At 40.5% G+C, this 23,008-nt stretch overlaps 1 protein-coding gene across 5 annotated transcripts in view; it reads left to right on the top strand.

Moving 5' to 3' along the window:
- Window positions 1-23,008, top strand: part of RASSF8 (Ras association domain family member 8) — a 122,375-nt gene that overhangs the window by 77,462 nt on the left and 21,905 nt on the right. For 2 of the 5 annotated variants that reach the window (XM_037915409.2, XM_027825448.3), the window contains exon 2: window positions 19,013-19,215. In XM_037915409.2, coding sequence (XP_037771337.1) covers window positions 19,098-19,215 — 118 coding nt within the window. In that variant the 5' untranslated portion in view covers window positions 19,013-19,097. Of the gene's footprint in view, window positions 1-197; window positions 309-7,542; window positions 7,593-19,012; window positions 19,216-23,008 lie in introns of all 5 variants that reach the window. The other 3 variants (XM_043538567.1, XM_037915424.2, XM_037915418.2) reach the window with 3 other exon arrangements.

Genomic DNA, 23,008 nt, shown 5'->3' with positions numbered 1-23,008 from the left:
GGGACATATAGACTGCTTAAGCATAGCACTAGGAGGCTTAGCTAAAGAAGGGGGGGCAGAATCTGTATTGTGAACAGTTGAAAAATTTAGAAATCTTAGACAATAGGCACATAAATAAAATGAGCTATAAATTGTATAAAACACCCAGACCCTCCCTAAAAAGAGTTTTTTTTTCTTTTTTGTTTTCAATTTTTCAGTGCAAATTGCTTGAGAGACTGTATAGCCTAGCAGATAGTGGATTAGACTGGGAGCTAGTAGGACCTGGGTTCTATTCTTGGCTGTACCATTTTTCTGCTCTGTGACCTTAGGTAAGTCACTTCACCTCTTTTGTGCCTCCGTTTTCCCCTCCCACCCATTTTCTATCTAGTGTATTTAAATTCTGAACTCTGGGGCGGGGACTGTTACTTATTGTACATGTTCATACAGCACAATCAGAGTCTGATCTTAGTTGGGGCCTCAGTGATACTTTAAAACAAATATTGTATTACAGTAATCCTGAAAGCAGTGGCAAAGAAATTATGACAGAGAGTAGCATTTGTCTTATTGATGGATGTGCCACTAAAGCCTTGTCTACATGGGAAAGTTTCACAAGTTATACAGGTATAATTAAGCCATTGTAGTTATACCAGCATAAGTCCTTGTGTGGGCAACTCTCATTCCACAATAAGATTAGCTTTTTCCCGGTTAGTTTAAACCGCTTCCAAAGCAACAAGCTGAACTGCGGAAAGGCACTAACATAATGGAATCTGAGTATCCACAATGGGGTTATACCAGTATAGCAATAATACTTCAAATTCATGTTTTACCTTGTATTAGTATAACTGTCCTCTGTAAACAAGCCCTAACTCACTTAGACTTCAGGCAAATCACTTAAACGCTTTGTCTCAGAGTTCCTGTCTAAGTGGGTATAAAATACCTATCTACATGATTACCTGTGGATTAATTTTTGTAAAGTGCTCTGGAATCTTTGAAACAAACTGTATATGATGTAGTAGGTAGTCATCTCCCTTAAAGATCATTTTCTAAAATTGCCATGTATCATATAAGACATCACCAACTTAAACTAAAAATTTAGCCATGGGTTTATTTCTTTGTAAACTTGTATATATTGTTCTGATGCTTAATTTACTGGTTAAGATCTGAGATGAGCTTGGGAAATCTGTGGTGCTTTACTTTCAGTTCCTCTGTTTGTTTTTCATTATGTTCATTTCATTAAGGATTTGTAAGTCTGTAGATACTTCATCCCACACATGTGTGGGTTGAATCATGACATTTGGCCTAAGCTGATTAATTTGCCTGTTCAATGAGGGGAATTTGGTGCTTATTTCATAGGGTATAAGAGATAAAAATATATATTGGCAGTGATTTATGCTAAATTGATAGCTTTTGTTTAGAACTGAATTAGGTTTTCCCCACTAATTACTTTTCCATCTTTTCTTCTATGTCCATTTTAGTTTTCATTTTGTGGTGGCCAGCTGACACCTCTGCACAGTATAGCAGTTACAACCTGTTGCCTTCAGTGGCATTTTTCAGGGAAAGCTGTGTTCTGTCTGGAATCGTGCAGTTTCAGTTTAATTTTTTATGATAACTGAATACCGAGTCTGTAAGTTGTACAGTGGAGAGACTGTGCAATCTCTCTGGTTCAAGAAAAATTCCTATAATCTGTATTCAGGTATTGCACTGGGCCAATTTTAAGTATTTCACTGAGTGAAGTACAGTACTCACTCAAACTTAGCTAATAGCACAATTTTAGCTTTACTCCATTTGTTTTTGCAGTGATCTAACACTAATGCCATAGGACATAACTAGGTTAAGAAAGCTCCATTGTAGTCTTCATAAGCTCTGTGTTAATGTTGATCTGTTCATGCTGTGCTACTTGAGTAGAAGTTTTAAGGTGAATCTGTTTTTCTTCTATGAAGTGTGTAAAGCACTTCATTCAGTGGCAGGTTTCTTCATTTGTCTAAAGGCTTACAGAGCACTTTAGTACTTGCCTGGTGAAAAGACAAGCACTTTCTACCACTGCTCTTGCAGCAAGACACATCCCTTGTGTTTGACTTTGATAATGACAGCTTCAAAGTTAAAACTAACCTTAGATCAGATTTTAAGGTTGGATTTCAAGGCTGAGTCCCATTGCTGAGTAAAGCACACGAAGGGCAGCTTGACCTCTGGGAGGCCATTTTTTAAAAAGTCAACATATTGTAGTGTCTGGACAGAAACTACCAATTGTATTGTACTGAATCTCTGTGCCAAGAGCTGCATTTCCTCTAGTATTGCAACATCACAAGGAAAATTGGCAGCGAAAGCAATAAATCTTAACAATACCAGAGGTCTGTTAGCATCACAGAACTGAAGGCTTAATTGTTCTAGCTGCCCCCTGGTTATTAAAGTCAAAATTTAATAAAGTAGATGGTCACTTTTGGTCACTTTTCATTAGATCCCTCTGGTTGAGTATTATCACAAGAGGGAATGCACTCTTAATGAAGAATTCAGTATGTTTTTTGAACCAGGGATTAAAATTGCTGTAGGTAAGATATACTGTCTGTTCATCGAGTTGCCTAGTTAAAATGTGTTTTGTTACGTTTTTATGTTGATAGGAATGTAGAGGTGACACTAAATTTCCCAAGAATGTGTTCTAAACTGATTAAAGTGAAATTTCTGAGCATGTTATTTTGTGTGGGCTTCTCAAAATTTGCTAATCCCTGTTTATTCTTTTTGGTATATGCAAAAATATTGAAAATCTAACTGATTCTCAAAATAAGTGAGGCTCAGTGTTTGATTTTAAACTTCAACACCTGGTATATATATCGGTTTCCTTTTTAGCATTCCTGAAAGTTGCTTGTGATACTTGTATGCTATTTAAACTCTGAATCCCTTTTCTCTTTGGGATGGTTTTAAAAATATGTAAAAATTAATGCTCCTCCTATCCATTTTAACTGCTTTCATTTATCTACCTACTGGTATGGTCCCTATTACATTGTAATCAGAGTGCCTCACAGTGTTTAATATTTGTATCCTAGCAACACCCCTGGGAGATAGGAGAATGCTATTATCCCCATTTTAGAGATGGGAAACTAAGGCACAGAGAGACTTAATGACTTGCCCTAGGTCACTCAAGAAGGCGCAGTGGTGGAGCAAGGACATGAACCCAGGTTTCCCAAGTCTTTCCGTGGCTTAGTCCTGTTTCAAATGAATAATTACCATCTATTCCTGAAAGATGTAAGAGGAAAGTTCCTGACTTAGAAACTTAGTTCTTCACCAACTACAATTCTATAGAATGATTTGTCAGTTTTTATATTATCAGGTGCTGTGACAAATACTAATTATTTTTATAATACTTTAGTGTAAATACAGGAAGTTACAGTAATATTTGTATCTGTGCTGAAATTTGTTTGAGCAATTCAGGTGCCTAGATACTTACTGTTCACTAAAAGACTGCATTAATCTAAATTATTTTTGGCTAGAAAAAAGATAAGAGGTGTGTGTGTTGGAATTCTTAGCTTTCGGTACAAAGTTTAGAACCTCATACTCCTGTATGGGTTCGCATCCATAACATCAAAATTCAAAGGGTGACCGCATATGGAGAGACACATTAGAAAAGAGACTAGACTAGAATCTGGGCTTTTTTCCTACAGGTTTCCTTTGAGCGTTTATCTTTTTAATGTATGTTTTGACAGAGTGCAGCAGTTATTGTGTGGCTGACAGTGGATTATGGTATTGTTTGTTTAGGATTCAGAAGACTGGTATTAGATTGCTGGTTGTCAGCAAAGTGCAGGATATACCACGTGGTGTTTGCACATGGAAACAATATGACCGTAGGCCCAGCCAGCACTGGAATTCAGTTAAAGTGATACTGTTCTCTCTAGCTTTTATATTTCTGTGAAGAGACCTAAACACTAGGACTATGTATTGAAGCTTTTGAATGTGGCCTTATGCTGCAGTTTGAGAATTTTAACTTTGTGAACTCATAAACTTCAGTTATGACTTCACAATATCATTTTTAGGTCTTTATGGATATGCAGTTTAAAAACAATACAACAAATAAAATGCACTATCAACTTAAATTTTTCTGAAATGTTTCTAAATTAAACCCACTGACCCTACCTGTTGGTTCGTGTTGCAACTAGGATGTCACCAGTCCATTTCACTAAGTGAAACAGCTGTAAATAAATGGACAAATCAGACTTCAACCTCAACTGTTTTTTTTTTTAATTAAGGGTCTTTCTTCTGTGGGTTACTCCCACATAGGGGAGTGGAACTCAGCTGTTTCCATGCATGGAATTTCTCTCATCCTTCCATTGGGTGGGGAGGGAACAAGCTTGACCACCTACATAGTATGTAAATCCCACACCAAAAACAACTTCCCTTGCCACAGAACTTCTGTATCCTCCAGCAGAGATTCTCTGGGAGGGAAAACAAGAGCTTTAAGTCTGCCTTGCATATACCTCCCTGCAATTTGTGTGCAGCAGTGAATTCTTGTTTTTATTATTTTTGTTTTTCTTTTTTTAGGAAAAATGAAAACAAAAAAAGTACTGTCAGCTGTCTTGCATTGCCCATGTTGAGGTTTTTAAAATGCTGAACAATTCCCTTGACAATGATGTCAGTGTTTCAGGTTGAAGTTCAAGCAATCCAGCATGCCTAAAAGAGAGTTGTACTTCAATTCCAGTGATGATGAAAACACATTAATGATTATTTGAATCATCGCTATGGGCTTCAGGGCCGGAGAAGAGCTCTCCTTTGAGAGCTAGGACTTAATCTTTCCTTCCAAAATATAGGTGAACTAGCTTAATTTTTTAACTCCTTTAACAAAACAGCTAGAAGGGCTGCTCCCTACTAAATCATGACATACATTGTAGGGAGCAGAGAGCATTGAGAGAGCCTTGTTTGGTTTTTGGGAAAGGCTTACATGCTCTTCCCATGACCAATGATAGGCTGCCTTGGAATCCTAACTTTTTTCAGTTCCCTGGATTCAGATTGATCAAATCACTAAACCCATGCAATTGCATCTATTCAGAAAATGGCCATTTCTAAATGGTAGTAACTTTCTCAAAGAACTTACACATGGGATACCATATGTGCACAATTTACTTTTTATGCAAAATTGTTTTGCTCCATATTATCATTATTTTTGCTCATTATCGTTATATTTGCTCCATATTATCATTACCATTATTTGTATTTTGGTAGCCCATGGGGTCTCAGTCATGGGCTAGGGCTCCACTATGCTAGGTTCTGTACAAACACATAATAAAATGATTTTCCCTGCCCTAAGTTTACAATCCAAGTATAATGTTAGAGACAACAGATGGATCCAACAGACAGAGAGGGGTTGCACAAGGAGACATTGAGGCAAAACTGGTCAGCATGAAAAGTAGTGGTCCTAGCCCACCAGCTGCCCAAACAGTGTTGAGGTTTTTGTATGCATTGCATCAGATGAGGGATTTAAAGGAGGGATTTAAAGGAGGACAATAAGGTGGCTTAGCTGACGTTTATGTGCAGTTCCTCCCATGTGTAGGAGGCAGCATGAGAAATGCAATGGTGCCAGTTGAAATTAACACATGGGTGATGAAAGCTGGCATTGCTGGCAGAGCAGAGATAGGGGGTCAATGTCTGGAGAGTGTAGGCCAGATAAGTAGGCTGGGGCATATGGAGTGAAGGGCCTTAAAATGAAGATGAGTGGCTTGTGGCTGATACAGTGGAGAAAAGAGGGAGCTGCTGGAGAGACTCAGTGAGAGTGACACAGTTGAAATGAAGACCTGAGCGAGTCAGAATATTTTCATCTAAATGTTTTTCTAATGAAAAATGTCCTTTGGCAAAACTGAAATTTTCTGCAGGAAAACTTCAATTTTGCTATAAAATGTTGATTTTTTTTCCAGCAGGAAAAATTGAAATGACAACTCCTCCAGCTGCCCACTAGGGAGGATCTTGTCAAAGTTCTGAGTCCAGAGAAGCAGAATGGTGGAGTGACCATCAGCCTTATCCCCTCACTCTGGAAGGTAGAGAGTGGAGCAGCCAGGCTCCTTGCCTCTCCAGCAGATACTGGAAGGTTCTTGGCAATTTCGCAAATGAGTATTTGAGTTCCCATCTCTTTGTATTGCCATTTGGGTTAAAAGCAGGACTAGTGGAACTAACTCCATATCTCCCAGCCTGGAGTTTAAGTACCTAGGAGTATCTAACCTATTGCCCTATATTATGACTTTACTGCATGTAAATTTGCCATGATGTAAAAACTCAATTAAAAAAATCTTAACAATTGCCTAGAGATGTGAAATACTTAATTGATGCAGGTGACCCTTATAAATAGGGGATGGAAAAGCACAGAGAAGTTTGTTCTTTTTGTCCTGGGGGAATTGTGAAAGTAAGTGCAGTCAACAAAACAAACTTTAGAAAGAGAACTTTCCCCTTTCTCCTCCCTGCCTATTCACTTTATTTCACTGATGTTGTTTCAGGTCAGTTTGTTTTAAAAACTCCCTTGTGGAAATAAATTATATCCCGGTTTGCCCTGTTATACAGGCATACCCTGAGGCCTTTTCCCTTAAGGGCTTCTGAGTTGGTAACTTGGGGCTTCTTAGAGGATTGCCTATTTAAGGAATGACGTGACCTTCTAACGCTGAAGAAAATTGTCAAGAGTCTGTCACCATTTTAAAATCCGTGGTATGCTGGTTGAGCTTTAAATGCCTTGCTTTATTTCTGTTTCATAAACTTCATTTATTTATTTGCATTGAGATAATTTCTCCTTTTTTAATAGTCACGTGTGCAGTAAACCATACACTTAATTGACATTAAAACTTCTAAGCCAATTCCTTTAAAACAAATAAATACTTCATTTGTAAGGCCTAATTTTTTTTTTCTTTTTTTAGATATCTTCAGGAAAAGCGTTAAGGATGAGATGTCAGTTCATTCCACACCTGTAACTTTCTGCAAAAATATAGTGCCTTGCATGGTGTCAAGTATCAGGGAGTAGCCGTGTTAGTCCGTACCCACAAAAACAACAAGGAGTCTGGTGGCACCTTTAAAGACTAACAGATTTATTAGGGCATAAGCTTTTGTGGGTACTTATGAAACTTATGCCCATGAAACTTATGCCCTAATAAATCTTAGTCTTTAAGGTGCCACCGGACTCCTTGTTTTTTTTAAAAAATATAGTGGTTCAGGGTGACATTTTCTTTGTTTGCAAAAAGAAAAGGAGTACTTGTGGCACCTTAAAGACTAACCAATTTATTTGAGCATAAGCTTTCGTGAGCTACAGCTCACTTCATCAGTATGCATCCGATGAAGTGAGCAGTAGCTCACGAAAGCTTATGCTCAAATAAATTGGTTAGTTTCTAAGGTGCCACAAGTACTCCTTTTCTTTTTGCGAATACAGACTAACACGGCTGTTACTCGGAAACCTGTCATTTTCTTTGTTTGGGTCTCAGCCTAAGAAGTAGGGGAGGTGTGGTTAGGGGTTCTGTGGCTTTTTTAAGCTTAATCAATTTGCATTAATCTTTTATGTTAGAGGATGAAACCTTTTTTTTTTTTTTTCCACCTGTTAATTTTTTTCAGATGCTCTTTTCCTCTTGACTGAAAACTGCTAGAAATGAAGAACTTGGCAGGTACTGCATGTGTTCCTGAATGAACAGTAAAGAATTGACTTAACTTCACAGAAAGAAGGGTTAAACTATTTATTGTTGAAATTGAGTTGGTTATTTCATTAGTGCTTTTGTCGAACTGCAGGCAATTATTGTGGACAAATGTCTTCACTCAAATTCCTGACAAGGTCTTAAGCAATTGCAGGCAACATGTACAGGGGATATTGTGAACTGTGAACAAACAGGAATTTTCTGCCTTAACTAATGTTTTGTGAAGCCCATTAAGAAAATAACTTGCTCCCATACAGCAATGGGAAGAAACACCATTATGAATTGAGGATATTTGGAGGGATAAACTCAGGATGTACTTGTGGCATCATGGGAATTTTGAAGCAGTTTGCATAGATTGTAGTTCAGTTGTCTTATAAATCTTTGTGCTACAATAGAATTTGTTCCCTAGACTCGGCTTTTTTTTTAATACCAAGCCATTCTACTCCAGATCACATTAAATTGTACAAATATGGACCGTGTGCCTAAGCCCTTTCAGAAGTTACCTCCATTGAAAGTTGCCATTTTTCAGTAGCGTTGCATTTGCTACATAGGTTCAGTAAATTCTCCATAAGTAAGGTACAAAGGAAGTGAGATTTTAGGGGCCCAGGAGGTCACCACAATGTAGTGAATTTATCTGTTGACTTGACATGGAATGACTCATACTGGAATTGATATTAAGTGTGTGTGTGATTGGTTGGGTAGTTGTGTAGTTAGCACTGGAAGAAAGGTTTGGATTGATACCTCTGGAGAGTGACATCTTCTGTCCACTAAACAGGTAAAACCCAGATAGCATCAGTATAAGCTTCCCTGTATTACACAAGCAACACATCCCATCCCAGATCTGCAGGGCTGATGTACAAAGATGAGATGTTTACTTCCCATGCCCATTCAATCCTTGATCTCTACTTAGACTGCCAATTAAAACCAGTTGTGCCAATGATTTTGTAATGTGGGCATCTGGAATGTGGACTGATGCTGCCAGTTTGTTTCATACAGAACAACAATCCCTCATCAGATAGTTACTACCAAACTGAGCCAGATTCAAAGTGGTGACTCAAGACGTAAAAGTTTTCAAATCCTGTTTAGTAGGAGTCCTCACCTGAGTCTGAGCCAAACACATATAAAAATAAGTTTAATGGGATCATTTTGGAGAGATGCAATAAATGTATGGAATACTCTTTTATTAATGTTCTGGTACCTATCTTTGTGCTTTAGATTGTCTACTTCAAGACTCTGTGCTGCACTGAGATGTGGTGCAGTAGATGGAAATTACAATCACTGGGGCTCAGTGGTATGTCCGAGTTAAGCCTATAGCCTGAAAACCTTTCCCCTTTGTGCCTGAGGTCAGGAGTGATCTTAGAATAGAGCATTTTTTTATATTTAGGCTTGACAGAGGGAGGACCTTAGCTCCAGATTGTTTTTGTTCTTGTTGGATTAAGTGTATATATGGGGGGGGGGGTTGTTTTGTTTTGGTTTTTAAGGAATGTTACAAATGCTAAAGTTCCATTCCTAATAGTGGCAAAATAAAACGAGGGAATTAAATAGGCCATTTGTTCCATTAGTATACCTTCCATTTTGTTTCCTTGCAATCAATTTTGTGATGCTTCCAGGGTACTCTGAGATGCGTCAAAGTGTGCCAAGCCTCATTGCACCTTGACTCCTACTTTTGAAGCACTGAAGCAAGGTTTGAATGAGCTGCTTTTGAAACTATTAACAGTACAAAGTATTGACCAAATACAATGGCAACGGGTAGGGCTTGGTTCTGAATAGGCAGATGGACTTAAAATTTGCTCTGCAATCGTGAGGCTTTAAAGCCATCCTGCAGAGAATCTCACTTCATGGTCAGCTTGATTCAGTCCTGAGTGGAGTTGCAGCTCAGCACTAGGTAACACTGTAGCCAATCACCTGCCAGCAGGAGTGAGAGGGAGGGGTCAACAAATGTGGCCTACATCCTAGCACTGCTGCATCTGTTCCAGCAGCATCTTCATAGGGTAGGAAGAGCTAGACATGCTGGTGGGGTCTTCAGCTTATTCATAAGAGATCATGAGGACACAGTAGGGAAATTACTACAGGCTCCATCTTTCCCACTAACACCAGGAATGCAGTAAAGAAGGGGAAGAGACAACACTGAGTTAAAGCATCTGATCAGCAGGCTTCAGTTAACATGGCCAGCTGGGGATTGGCTGTATCTGCAAAGCTTTCTTTCTCAAGGGAGAGGGAAGCAAAAATCATGTACTAGGAGAGGGCCAAGAATGAAAAATAGGGACCAGAGGGGGGGATAGAAGGAGCTGGAGGTAATAAGATGGAGTGGGGGAGCGGATATGTGAATAAAGAAAAAGACAAATCCCAAGGTTGTGGGTGAGAGTGGGAACTGAAGAGACAGAAATTAAAATATTGAAAGAAATTGTGTAAAATTTAGGGTGGGAGGAGGGTTTGAGTGTTTCAGTTACCAATCCAGCTGACTATGGCAATCCATGCCACCCTCATCCAAAAAAGAAAAATTCTCCCTATGCAGTTGTAAAGGGGAGATTCTGCCTTCTCCCTATCTCTACAACAGAAAAATAAAATTGAAACCTAATGCGAGAGAGGAAATCTTCTATGATATCAGGAAGAATTTTATTAATGCAGGTTTGATGTGGATTCTGTTCTGAGGCAACGCTTCATTTCCTCAATTCCGTGCAGCACCGTTAAGGATGCCGAACAAGTTAAGACCACAATGATGCAGCCAACTGTTGCTAGATTGCTACTTCTGATGTTCCCTGGATGCAAATCAGCTAAATATCTTGTATCAGAAACAACAAGTTTTGGGTTGACCTCTTTACTTGTCTGGAGTTGAGACTCCCTGAAGGTGTTTGTTGCTAGGGAACACCTCTTTCAGTTAATGGAGAGTTCAGATACATTTTTATATCAGGGCTTTCTGGCACTGCTACAGCCAACGTTTCCTTTGTCCTGATCCTGCATGACTTCTGGATGGAACTGATTTTATCTTGGCATGGACATGAGTTAGGCCTCTGAGCAGTGCTTAATTTATAATGAAAGAGGTGCCAGGGCTCAACCAATTTTTTTTACTTTCATAACTGACACGGCAAGCCCAGAGGTGCCAGGGATATGAACTGCCAAGCCTAGAGGTGTTGGGTCTAAGACCTGGCAGAAATTAAGCACTGCCTGTGAGGCAAGGTCCATCATTTCTCCCCATCTACCTTACCTTACCCCACCCCACCCCATCCTTGTCTTCAAAGCTGATAGTCTGAGACCTTCTTAAGTTGTTGAAAGGGATGATAAACTGAGCTCTCTTGTGACCCACCAAAAATGTGGAGGCTTGATGTACCTTCTATAGGCAGGTATTTTCATTTTCATGTCCAAAGCTAGCACAGGCAGATGAGGCATGACATAAAACTATGTAAAAGAACCAAGTAAAACATCGCAGAAAAGAGACCTCATAGTTGGTCTCCTGAGTCAAATGTGTAATCAAAAAGGATTTTACTGGTGGGAGAGAGAGAACCTTACAGGATCTTTCCCATTCACCATATTGTGCAGGAGGCTTAGCTAAATATTAGCTGTCTTGTTCCTAATGGCACGTTTTCCATTCCTGGTCGTTTGGAAAATTTTACTTTCTTCCTGGATACCAGAAATACCTTGCTGGGGGAACAGTCTCTTCCTTCCCTGTCCATCAGTTGTAATGCCATACCCTTGTAGATGCTTATATATTATTTCTAAAGGAGCTGGACAAACTCTCTTGCCCGTAACCTAGCCTATATGTAGGGGAGGATTAAGGCAAGGTATTTGGGATCTAGATTCTGATGCAGTAGAATGTCATTGAGTAGCAGAAGGCACTGCCCACAGCTGACTGGTGGTGTGGAACCTGGGAGTTGGGGGAGGAGGAGTTCTGTTCTGGTTCTGGTCAAATCATTTAGGTCAAGTCGCACATGGGGACAAGACGGTGCAGCTTTGAGTGAGGCAAGAAATAAAGTTTTTTTTGGAGAGATGAGAAATGGAGAGGAAAGATTTGGTAAACTCTTGACCAATATAGTGCTAATCTGCTCTGACCTAGTAATGAAGTTATTTATATAGCCTGAGTGATGTGCTAGTTGCTTTACAGTTAAGAAAAAGACCAGGGGTGTGCTACTGAAGTCGGCAGGAATTCTGCCATTGATTTCAATAGAACCAGGACTTCACCCCAATCCCAGTCCAGAAATGCCTTCAATCTAAATGGACAATGTAGAGATGAGGGATGGTATGAAACTGCCATGTTAATTTTAAATTATCAGAAATGATTAACTCTTCTGGGGATTTTATAGGTATTTATTATGAATTACTTTCCACAGCACCTGAAAGAGTGGAAGGCACTTCAGAGAAGGCACAAAAATAGGATACCTATTCCAATGAGCTTGCAGTCTTTAGCGTAGCTGTGCAGGTGACAAACCAGCAGTGAAGGGAAGCTGTGGGATAGAGGGTAACAATAATATAGTTAGTGTACCCACATATAGTGGCACTTCATTTTTTTCCTTTAGAAAATAAGATAATATGAAGATCTAAGAAAGAATGGGACAAAGGGGGGACTTAAAGGAAAGGGTTTGAGCATGATGAATCAAAAGAATTGAGGAGATCCAGATACATGAGCCCAATTGGAAGAAGGCACAGAAAAGAGATGAAGAAGGTGTAGCTTTGTGATTGTCAAACTTGAAAAGGTTTGTCTCAGGTTAAGATGAAGCTGAACCAAAATCCTGGACCTAAAACATACAAGAACTTTAAGACATTTCTGATGAGAGCCATACTATGTCTCATGCCTACTAGATAAGCTTCAAAGCTCCTTTGGTTTAGAAATATTATAGAACAATGAGTCATCCTTACAGCTCTTTCCAATCCTTGCTAAAACCAGGAACTAGGGCAACATGGCACAGATTTTTATTTTATTAGTTGAATTATATTCAAACTTACAAGGTAGTTGAAGTTAAGTTTCCGTTTAGTGTAAGAGGTCCAAGCTAGTTCTTATTCTTATCCAGTAATAGTTAAGGTGACTAATTTATATGCTATTCAAGGCAAGAGTTATGATCTGTGTTTGGAAAGTACCTAACACATTTTGAGCACTAACTCCAATGTAAAAAAATATATATATTTTATTTTGTTACCAGCACATACCACTCTGAGAAGGCAGAAAAACCAATAACTGGACAATATTAAGAGTTTTCTGGCAACAAACAATGACTTGAATAAATGTGAGGCAGGAGCGGGGGGGTGGGGGGGGCGGGAACAAATTGTAATAGAAAAGGTAGTCTAGCCTCATAAGTGAGTGGATCTTCTGGGAAGAGAGATGGTTATAAAGGCCAAAAGATTTTTTTCCTTTCTCAAACATTCCTGTAAACTTTTTATAGTATAGTCTTATAATCCAGATTCATTCCACATTACATTAGATTGATAACAGTTTTTAGCTTTATTTGGAAGCATGTGATATATATTCTGAGATCACTACATTAGACCGTAATGTCTGAAGTCCATGTGTGTGTTCCATTTGGCAGATATTAGGAAGCCTGACATATTAATGTCTTTGGTGATCATGCAGTTCTTGCCTTCGGTCCTGTGTCTGGGCACTGATGCCATGCTGATTGAAGCACATACAATAAACTGCTTTTGTTGTTTTGCTTTCCTTTTCCTGTTTGTTCCAGTAAGGTTATTTTGCCCTTTTAAATTTCAAATGTCAGTATTTTTCTTTAACTTAAACTACTGCAAAAGAGATTTTATTGTTCAGAACATTTTGCTTTTTTGAAGCAAGAAGTGACTGCAATATTCTACTAAATAATAATTTTATTTTTTTTCAAATAAAGGCATTCAGAAAATGGAAGTGCAAAACCGTGTGTTACACTGAATGCAGGACTGTTCATTATGTATGCTGACTGCATGGTGGCAGGGGGAAGCACTGTCTGTCTTGCTAAATTAAAATAATACTTTGGATGTTGACAGACAGAAAAACAATTAGGGCTGTTGGATGCTTTGATGTGTGTGTTGTCACACAGAGAGATGGCTTGTTTTGTGCCAGTAAATCTGAACTGTCCAACTCTCAGCAGTATATTAAATTAATTAGCAAAGTTCTTTACATTTTCACTTGGAATGTGAAGTCTGTTTATTTGCAAAGACAGCCTTTCGAAGAATAAACAATTAAAGGTGACTGATGGGACCTTTTATGAGGCTTTTCAGTCATACTGTTATATTACGGGCCAATAAAAGACCTCCTTAGTTGGTTGGTACATGGCAGTAGTCTTAACCAGATGAGCAATTGCAGTATTTGTATTAGTAATACTTGCATATGCAGGTTGTGTTTGAAATACAATCTTATGTGTGGGACGTATATTTGTTTAAACTGTTAAATCCCCCTGTGGATTAATTTTACACGATGCTTACTGAAAAGAATGTTACTGTGTGTGAAGTAGAATTCTTAAGAGTCTTGACATGTATTACTTTGAGTTTAAAGAGTTGAACATATTTGAGATCTGCTTTTATTCATACATTTGGAATCAAATATTCACTTGTCCTTGTTTTTGTTTTTTGAAATATGTATTTCACACAGTTGTTTGTGAGCGCTGGGCAGACTTCACAGCCGAGTCCCTCGATGCTGCTTCAGAAGGGCCTGAATCACAGACTTGAGTGGGAACTGGTTCAGGCCCTATTTGCATGTTGGGGGGGCAAAGGGAGTCCTTTCTTGGCTCTGGGCCACACCCTCCCTAATGAGGATCAGTATGCCTCCTGAACAGCACTTCAGATACCTGCCAGTTGTAGCAACAAGATGCTGGGTTTAAAACTGAATAATCTCTTCTATATTATAACTATTGGGCTGGACTCCTATTTTGTTACATATAGAAGCTGATGAATGTTTGCATCCTAAGAAGAATGCAATTCAGTTTACAGTTTGTAAAATGTGAACTATTTAGTATTTACTTTGAGTTCTTTCTGCCCCAATTCTGCCTGCAAGCACAATTGTACTAAATCCATCAGCATCATCAAATTCCAGCTGTTTTTGCAACCAGGCCCTTTTTTTATCTTTTGCTAATCTCCTCTAAGTAACTTTCAGATCTTTTTTCTTTGTCCCCGTGTTGTCCACTTTCTTGATACTTTAAAAAGTCTTCTCTTGTTTGATCACCTTTTATCCATGTGGGATTACTCAAATATTTCAGTTTCCTTTGCTGAATTAACTTGGTTTATTTTTCTCCATCTGTTTATATAATTCAGCTGTCATTTACAATTTAAAAGGCAAACCAACATCGCTAGTATCATATCTTAAGCCATCTAGGTAATGCTTCCCTGGAGTTTACTTTGAAGTCTTTGAAATTCAACATCTTCACTGTCCTGGCAAGAAATTAACTTTTTGTGGGACATGATCCAGACAGATTTGTTTCAGCTCGCGCTCTCTCTCACACACGCTCGCAACCTTGGAAAGCTGAACTGCTGCAAAACCACATTTATTCAGATATATAGTTAGTTTGAAACTAAAGCTGACAACCCTTGCATAGTTTGACTGTTGCTAATGAGGGGGTAGGTCTATATTGGCAGCTTATCACAAGGAATGGGCAAGGAACAAACTGTTCTTATGAGGTGCTCACAAATTAGTTCTCCCAACTTTTTGTTTGCTGTTCCTGTACTTCAGTTCAATTCTTTCAAATGCCAGCATAGTGATGAATTTGGGAATACATTTTATATTGCATTTCTGTTTACTCAAAATTAAATTTTAAAATTGAAGAAGAGTATCTCTTTTTTTCTCTTGGGAAGTTTGTTTTTAATGTTGGATGTGGTGGTGATAGAATGCAATGGGCCAGTTCTTCAGCTGGGGTAACCTGGCATATTTTCACTGAAGGCAATGGAAATACACTGAATTATGCCAGCTGCAGATCGATGCAATTTGTCTCTGTTTTGGTAATATATTCAATGCAGTATATGTGAAAGGTTCAGTATATGTGAAAGTGTCTTCCCAATGTCCTTTCTTCCAGATCGGGAGCAAGTGAGATGAGAAGGTAGTTCAATGTCCATAGACTCAAAGACTTGAAGGTCAGACAGGAGCATCGTGATCATCTAGTGTGACCTCCTGCACATTGCAGTCCACAGAACCTCGCCCACCCACTCCTGTAATAGACCCATAATCTCTGGCTGAGTTACTGGAGTCTTCAAAACATGATTTAAAGACTTCCAGTTACAGAGATTTTTACTACTGGCCGGCACCGATGAGTAGGGTTGCAAGGTGTCCGATTTTCGACCGGAGCACCCAGTCAAAAAGGGACCCTGGCGGCTCCAGTCAGCACCACTGACCAGGCCATTAAATGTCTGGTTGGCGGCGCAGTGGGGCTAAGGTAGGCTGCCTGCCTGCTGTGGCCCGGAAGCAGCGGCATGTCCTCCCTCTGACTCCTATGCGTACAGGCAGCCAGAGGGCTCCACATGCTGCCCCCACTCCAAGCGCCGGCTCTGCAGCTCCCATTGGCCAGGAACCATACCCAATGGGAGCAGCGGGGGTGGTGCCTGCAGACGGGGCAGCACACAGAGCCACCTGGCCGCGGCTCTGTATAGGAGCTGGAGTGGGGACATGCTGCTGTTTCTGGGAGCTGCCTGAGGTAAGCGCGTGCGCACACTCACACTCTCTCTCTCTCCAACCCCCTGTCCCTACCCTGATCCTCCTACCGCCCTCTAAACTCCTTGATCCCAGCCCGGAGCGCCCTGATCCCCCTCCAAACCCCTCGGTTCCAGCCCAGAGCACGCTTCTGCACCCCAAGCCCCTCATCCCCAGCCACGCCCCAGAATCTGCACCCACAGCCAGAGCCCTCACGTCCTCCATGTCCCAGTCCAGAGCCCCCTCCCGCATCCTCAGTCCGTCATTTCTGGCCCCACCCCAGAACCTGCACCCCTGCCCAGAGCCCATACCGCCTCCCACTCTCCAACACCCTGCCTCAGCCCAGAGACCACGGAGGAGGGGCCAGGCAGGGGTGTTCGGTTTTGTGCGAGTAGAAAATTGATGGGCCACATGCCATTGTAGGCAGGGTCATCAAACCATCCCCTCCATAAACTTATCAAGCTCAGTCTCTAAGCCAGTTAGGTTTTTTGCCCCCCACTTGGAAGACTGTCCAGAATTTCATTCCTCTGGTGGTTAGAAACCTTCAATTATTTTTCAAGCCTAAACTATTTTAGACCAGTTTACGTCCACTTGTTCTTATGTCCACATTGGTGCTTAACTTAAACTCTTCCCCCTCCTTTGTATTTATCCCTCTGATGTATTTATAGAGAGCAGTCCTATCTCCCCTCAGCCTTCTTTGGTTAGGCTAAACAAGCCAAGCTCTTTGAGTCTCCTCTCATAAGGTTGGTTTTCCATTCCTTGGATCATCCTAGTAGCCCTTTTCTGCCCCTGTTCCAGTTTGAATTCATCTTTCTTAAACATGGAAGATCAGAATTCCAGATGAGGTCTTACCAGTGCCTAGTATTATGGTACTAATATTTCCCTGTCTCTACTGGAAATACCTCTCCTGAAGTATCTTAGGACTGCATGAGCCTTTTTCATGGCCACATCACATTGACAGCTTAGTCATCCTGTGATCAACCAATACGCCCAGGTCTTTCTCCTCCTCTGTCACTTTCAAATAATAAGCCCTCAGTTTATAGCAAAAAATCTTGTTGTTAGTCTCTAAATGTATGACCTTTCACTTTGCACTATTAAATTTCATCCCATTTCTATTACTCCAGTTTACAAGGTCATCCAGATCTTCTTGTATGATATTCCGGTCCTCCTCCGTATTGGCAATACTTCCCAACTTTGTGTCATCCGCACATTTTATTAGCACATGCTCATCTTTGTGTGTGCCAAGATCAGTAATAAAAATGTTAAATAAGATTGATCCCAAGACCAATCCCTGAGGAACTCCACTAGTAACCTCCCTCCAGCCTGACAGTTCTCCTTTCATTATGACCCGTTGTAGTCACCTCTTTAACCAGCTCCTTATCCATCTTTCAATTCTCCTATTAATCCCCATCTTCTCCAATGTAACTACTAATTTCCCATGTGGAACTGTATCTGAAATCCAGGTAGATTAGATTTACTGCATTTCCTTTGTCTAAAAAATCAGTTATCTTCTCAATTAAGGAGATCAAGTTGGTCTGGCACGATTTACCTTTTGTAAAACCATGTTGTATTTTATCCCAATTACCATTCACCTATATGTCCTTAACTACTTTCTCTTTCAAAATTTGTTCCAGGATTTTGCATACAATTGAGGTCAAACTAACAGGCCTGTAGTTTCTTAAAAGTAGGAACTGTATTACCAATTCTCCAAACATGGGTACGACCCCTGAGTTTACAGATTCATTCAAAATCCTTGCTATTGGACTTGCAATTTCATGTGCCAGTTCCTTCAGTATTCTTGGATGGAGGTTATCTGGGCCACCTGATTTAGTCCCATTAAGCTGTGTCTGTTTCCATGTCTGTTTGGTCTCTTTGCTGAGTCTGCCATCAATGATGCAAGGTAACAGTGGATTTTATGATGTGGATGCTTCTGCAGTAGGAACTGAACAGTGATCACCAAATTGCTTCATGAAGTGAGTAGGGCTAGACTTTTCAAAGTATCGTAAGAGTTAAGCACCCACATTCCACTGCATTCAATTTCAAAAGGGAAGAGGTGGGGTCTGAAGCCCACTCTAGGAGCAATCAGTTGGAAACCACTACCTATTTAAGCTACTGAACTAGTGCCAAAAGATTCTGCAACAAGTTACCAATCCCTTGAGAGATCCAATCAATCCAATTAGGGCCTTTTTATTTTATTTCTCATTTTTATTTTAGGAATTACTTTCTGCCCATTTCTCAAAATGTTGAGTGTTCTGTTTGTAAATACTTGCCAAGTACTATATGGCAGGCAAAAAACTTGCATGAAACCATAAACTTTATTACTTTAGAGTAAATTGATGTAGCTGAGGGAAAAGAGGAGAGCGAGTAACGAGACACTGGTAAAAATTAAAATCATATTTTTTAAAAACTGTTAGTAAAGCTGCAGGTTATTAAAACCATATGAATTTTTAAAATGGGGTTTACTCTCCATTATTTCTGCTAGGTTTTTTAATTTTTATTTTGTATGTGTATGAAATTTTCTCATCTTGAACAGGAATTAGCGGTTTCATTTTCTTGTTCTTGAGACCTACCACAGTGCTGCTGTGCTAGGGTTTCCAGCCCTAAAAGAGAATGCAGAAATGCCCTCAAAATGAGTTCATTTAAAATAAAAATTACGTCTCATTCCATGTTACAAAACCTAACTCGGTTTAAAATATTTGACTTTGAAGTAGGCCTCCCCCAACCCCATACATGTTAAGTAAATTATTGTTTGTAATGTAACTTGTCAATGCCTTACACTAAAAGGCAGCATTATTTTCTTTTCCAGCTGATTACTAGAAGTCAGCCTCGTCGTCTTTGGTGTAGCTGTAAACATGACTTGACATCCTGATGACTACATTCATGGCTCTTGGATGATCTGGTGCACCATGGAGCTCAAAGTATGGGTAGATGGAGTCCAGAGAATCGTTTGTGGGGTCACTGAAGTCACAACTTGCCAGGAGGTGGTGATAGCCCTGGCTCAGGCTATAGGTATGCAAAAGGATTATTTGGATTGGTGGGAATGAATTGGTGTGATGTATTTTATTAAACCAGATGGAAGATAGCCTAGTCTCCTGAGGGTTGTAATACTCTAGTTTAATTTTGCTTGTTGGGTTTAGTGTGGGGGTGGTGCTGGTGGCCTGTGATATACAGAAGATCAGACTAGATGATCTGCTGGTCCCTTTCTGGACTTAAACTTTGAGTATCCCTCTTCTAAGCCCCTTTGGATTTGGCTAAAATATATAGCTATGGTGAATCATTTGAAATTTGCAAAAAGGAAATGTATGCACATATCTGCAAACTTTTTAGTTCTGCATAAAGTTACTCTCCAGCTAATAACATGCTGCTCTTTAAAAATGGCAAAGAGTCCTGTGACACGTTATAAACTAACAGACGTATTGGAGCATAAGCTTTCGTGGCTTATGCTCCAATACGTCTGTTAGTCTATAAGGTGCCACAGGACTCTTTGCCATTTTTACAGATCCAGACTAACACGGCTACCCCTCTGCTGCTGCTCTTTGTTTTAGTTTGTAAATACAGCCCACGTATTTTCTTTAATAGACTTTAAGGACTAAACTGTCAGTGCTGGTTGCTAAGTACCAAGGAAAAACTGAGCTAGCATAAAATAACTAGATGTCTGTTTTACAAGCTGGTGATATTCATTGAAATTATATACATTGCAAGTATTCCTAGCTGCCCATCAACAGAGTGTAGTCTCTTCAGTTCTTCTCTTCTTAATGTTACCTTTTCATTAGCATTGTGTGGTGTGTCTTGAATATCTGCTTAAGAAGTGTGTTTAGTGTTCTGGTTGCTATTTGCTAAAACAGTTTGTGTAGACATCATTCACTCAAGTACTTGCAGGGTATGTCTATCCTGGACACTAAGCTCAGGCTCAGACTTAGGTTTTAGCCCCTCCTTCCATCTACACACACATCAGTCTGACCCAGGTCAGCAAGCACTCAGGATCCAGGTCTTAGGGGCTGGGTCAGAGCCTGAGTCCTATTGTGACTCCGGTCCAAGCGCTGTCATTTTGCAGCGTGGCCACAGATCTGGCCACAGACCCAAGTCAGAATGTCTGCATAGTGCAGCATGGATGAGTTAGCTGGGCTGTGAGACCAGAGTCCAGCTATTGTAAGCCCAGGTTTACAGTGCTCTGTTGACACTCAAGCACGGACTTAGAAACACCGAGTCCACAAGCCTGAGTCCCACAGACCCAGGCTTAATTTGCAGTGCAGACATGCCCACAGTGGCCAACTATCAGTGTTGCCAGACTCTGTTCTCAAATTTTGTAGGGTTTTAAAAAAATAGTTACAAAGTCTTGGAGCCCACTCAAGCAAGTAAACCCGTGCTATGGAGAACCTCTGCTGACACCACCTTAGCAGAACAATGATGGGCTGAGAGCAGCAAAGGTCCTCTGCCCCCCACACAAAGCCCACTATTGGGGGTTTTGGCAAGAGACCCCCCAAAACCAGCAGCTCTGAATTCACAACCCTTTGGGATGAATAGAGCAGTTCACACCTCTCAAAGCTATGGCTTCTCTGCAAAGTCCAGCAATCATTGGTGCATCAATTACACTTGGGTCGTGTTTTCTTTGTAACAGTGAGAGCTAGAAATATACTTTATTAGAATTTTAGATTACTTTGACTCTAGGAGCTAGGGCACAAGCACATTCCTGTAACACCTATCCCCTAATCTGGCCCTCTTGGCCAGAGACCCACCTCTAGAGCTTTTTTCAGCTCTCACTATATTTCCCCTACCAACCAACCCTTTCTCTCATGATCCAACATCTTCCCTATGCTTCTAGAGCCTACTGAAGGACATCAAGCCTGTTTGATGATGATGGTTTGGTGTGTCACCCACACGCAGCACAATTTGCATTCTGCATGTACATCTTTGAAGTGAAGTCATTTATGTACTAAACTTGTATGGCTTATGCATTCGAGCCATCAAGCCAGGCATTTTAGACGAGGCTATCAGGTACCAAAATGGGAAGGGCTACTAACCCTTTAGGAGAACAGTGTATCACTGTCTGCCTCCCCTAGGCCTTCTGTAAAGCCTGCCATGAGTTTTGAGATAGATTGTGCATTCTACTGGATAAAATGACATCTTTATTTTTTTTAAACTCGCACAACAAGGGGAATAATCATCTCTGCCAGCAGCAAGTTAAGCACTCCCTTATGTGCATTCATACAAATTGATTTGTCCATCCATGCAGCTTGTCAGGTGGCTTAGTCATCAGTAGCATCTGTCAGAGGGGCTTAAAAAAATTATAGCCACTTATAAGCCGTCAGTGCCTTAGGAAAGCCCTCATCTGGCATTTTGCGGTAGATATGAGCCAGTCGCTATTGGCCTCCACCTTGGCTGGTTCTGATCTTAAATTTTTAATGGTGCAGAGTCTGTGTCCTAAGTAAGTCATACTGGCCATGCCAAGCTAATAACCATCTGTCTCAGAGGCTGCTATTGGCATGTTTCCAAAGCTTTGCAGATACTCTTTGTTTTTCCATTTCTAATTGTACATGAGTATGTGATTGTCTTAAATTAAAAACCATTCCAAAGCTGCACAGACCTATTAACCTGTTTATTGACCAACCTGGAATGTAGCAGGTACATCATTCATGCCAAAACAACACCAGGAGCTCTTGCAACCATCGGACTGATTTTCAGTAGGATCGTCTGATGAAAGCACTTGCCAGTGGTAACTGCCATTACCCCCTTAAAGTCATTCATAGCTCACGAACGGTCTCAAATACAATACAGCTGCCTCTTTCCTCACAGTACTGAAGAAATAATTTTACAACAGGTTTTTAAAAGGGCACTTGGGGAGGTCAGAAAGAGGCCACTCTGCTTTTGATTCTGCACTTTGTTTCTGTTCTTCACTACGTCACTCATTCTTCCCTTTCTCCTCCCTCCTTTTTTTTTGGCTTGTGCTTTTGTACTTACTTACTCAACTTTTTCCCCTCTTTGTCTCTTGCTCTGGAACTGCCAGTCTCACCTCTGTGTAGCAGGATCTGACATGCTTGCTTCTTCTCACACAAGCAGCATCCCTCCAGCTCAGTCTCTGTCTGGCACTTTTCCACCTGTATCTCTTTCCACTCCGGTCGAATGGCTGCACTTCCTTTGTACACGAATGACTCCTGCTGTTTTGGCTCACCCAATAAGTGGTTCTCCGATTCCTGGACTGACTTTCTGTCCCAAACTCTTATTGTGTGTTAAGCACCATTTGTTGATTTCTCCATTCCTTGCTGTGCTGAGTGGACTTCTACCAATCTCTTATTGGCCAAACAACCAACAATGACAGGCAGAAACACCATCTCTCCCTGAACCCATAGAAGTTTTACAAGATTTTTTATTTTACCTAAATTTTACCTAAATTTCACTGGTGTCTAAACTGCTTCTCTTCATTGTTTTAATCAGTTTCATATCAACATCTTCCCCGTGATGGTGCTCATTTGTTGCTGCAGACAGAGAAGCCTAAGCAGTAATATTTTGACACCAGAACTAACTCAGGCAGTCATCACTCACTCTAGGGACCCTAACCTTAAACCCTAACCCTGATGCTTGCCTTCATCACCTCTCCCCTTGACAGTGGCCAGTTGGTGCTGCAGGTCTTTAAAAGTTATCACATTACAGGCAAAGAAATGCCATCAATCTGAGTGTTAGGCCTCACTTCACTCGACCAGGTGAAGACTGGTGAAAACCTCCTCATCTCAGTAAGGAATGGAAAAATCACCAGAAGTTGCTTACCCCTCAGTAAGGGTTTTGGATGGGAAAGTGCCAGATAGAG

Source organism: Chelonia mydas, chromosome 1 (assembly GCF_015237465.2).
Source record: "Chelonia mydas isolate rCheMyd1 chromosome 1, rCheMyd1.pri.v2, whole genome shotgun sequence".
Classification (NCBI taxonomy): domain Eukaryota; kingdom Metazoa; phylum Chordata; order Testudines; family Cheloniidae; genus Chelonia; species Chelonia mydas.
This window is presented reverse-complemented; position numbering and strand designations above follow the sequence as displayed.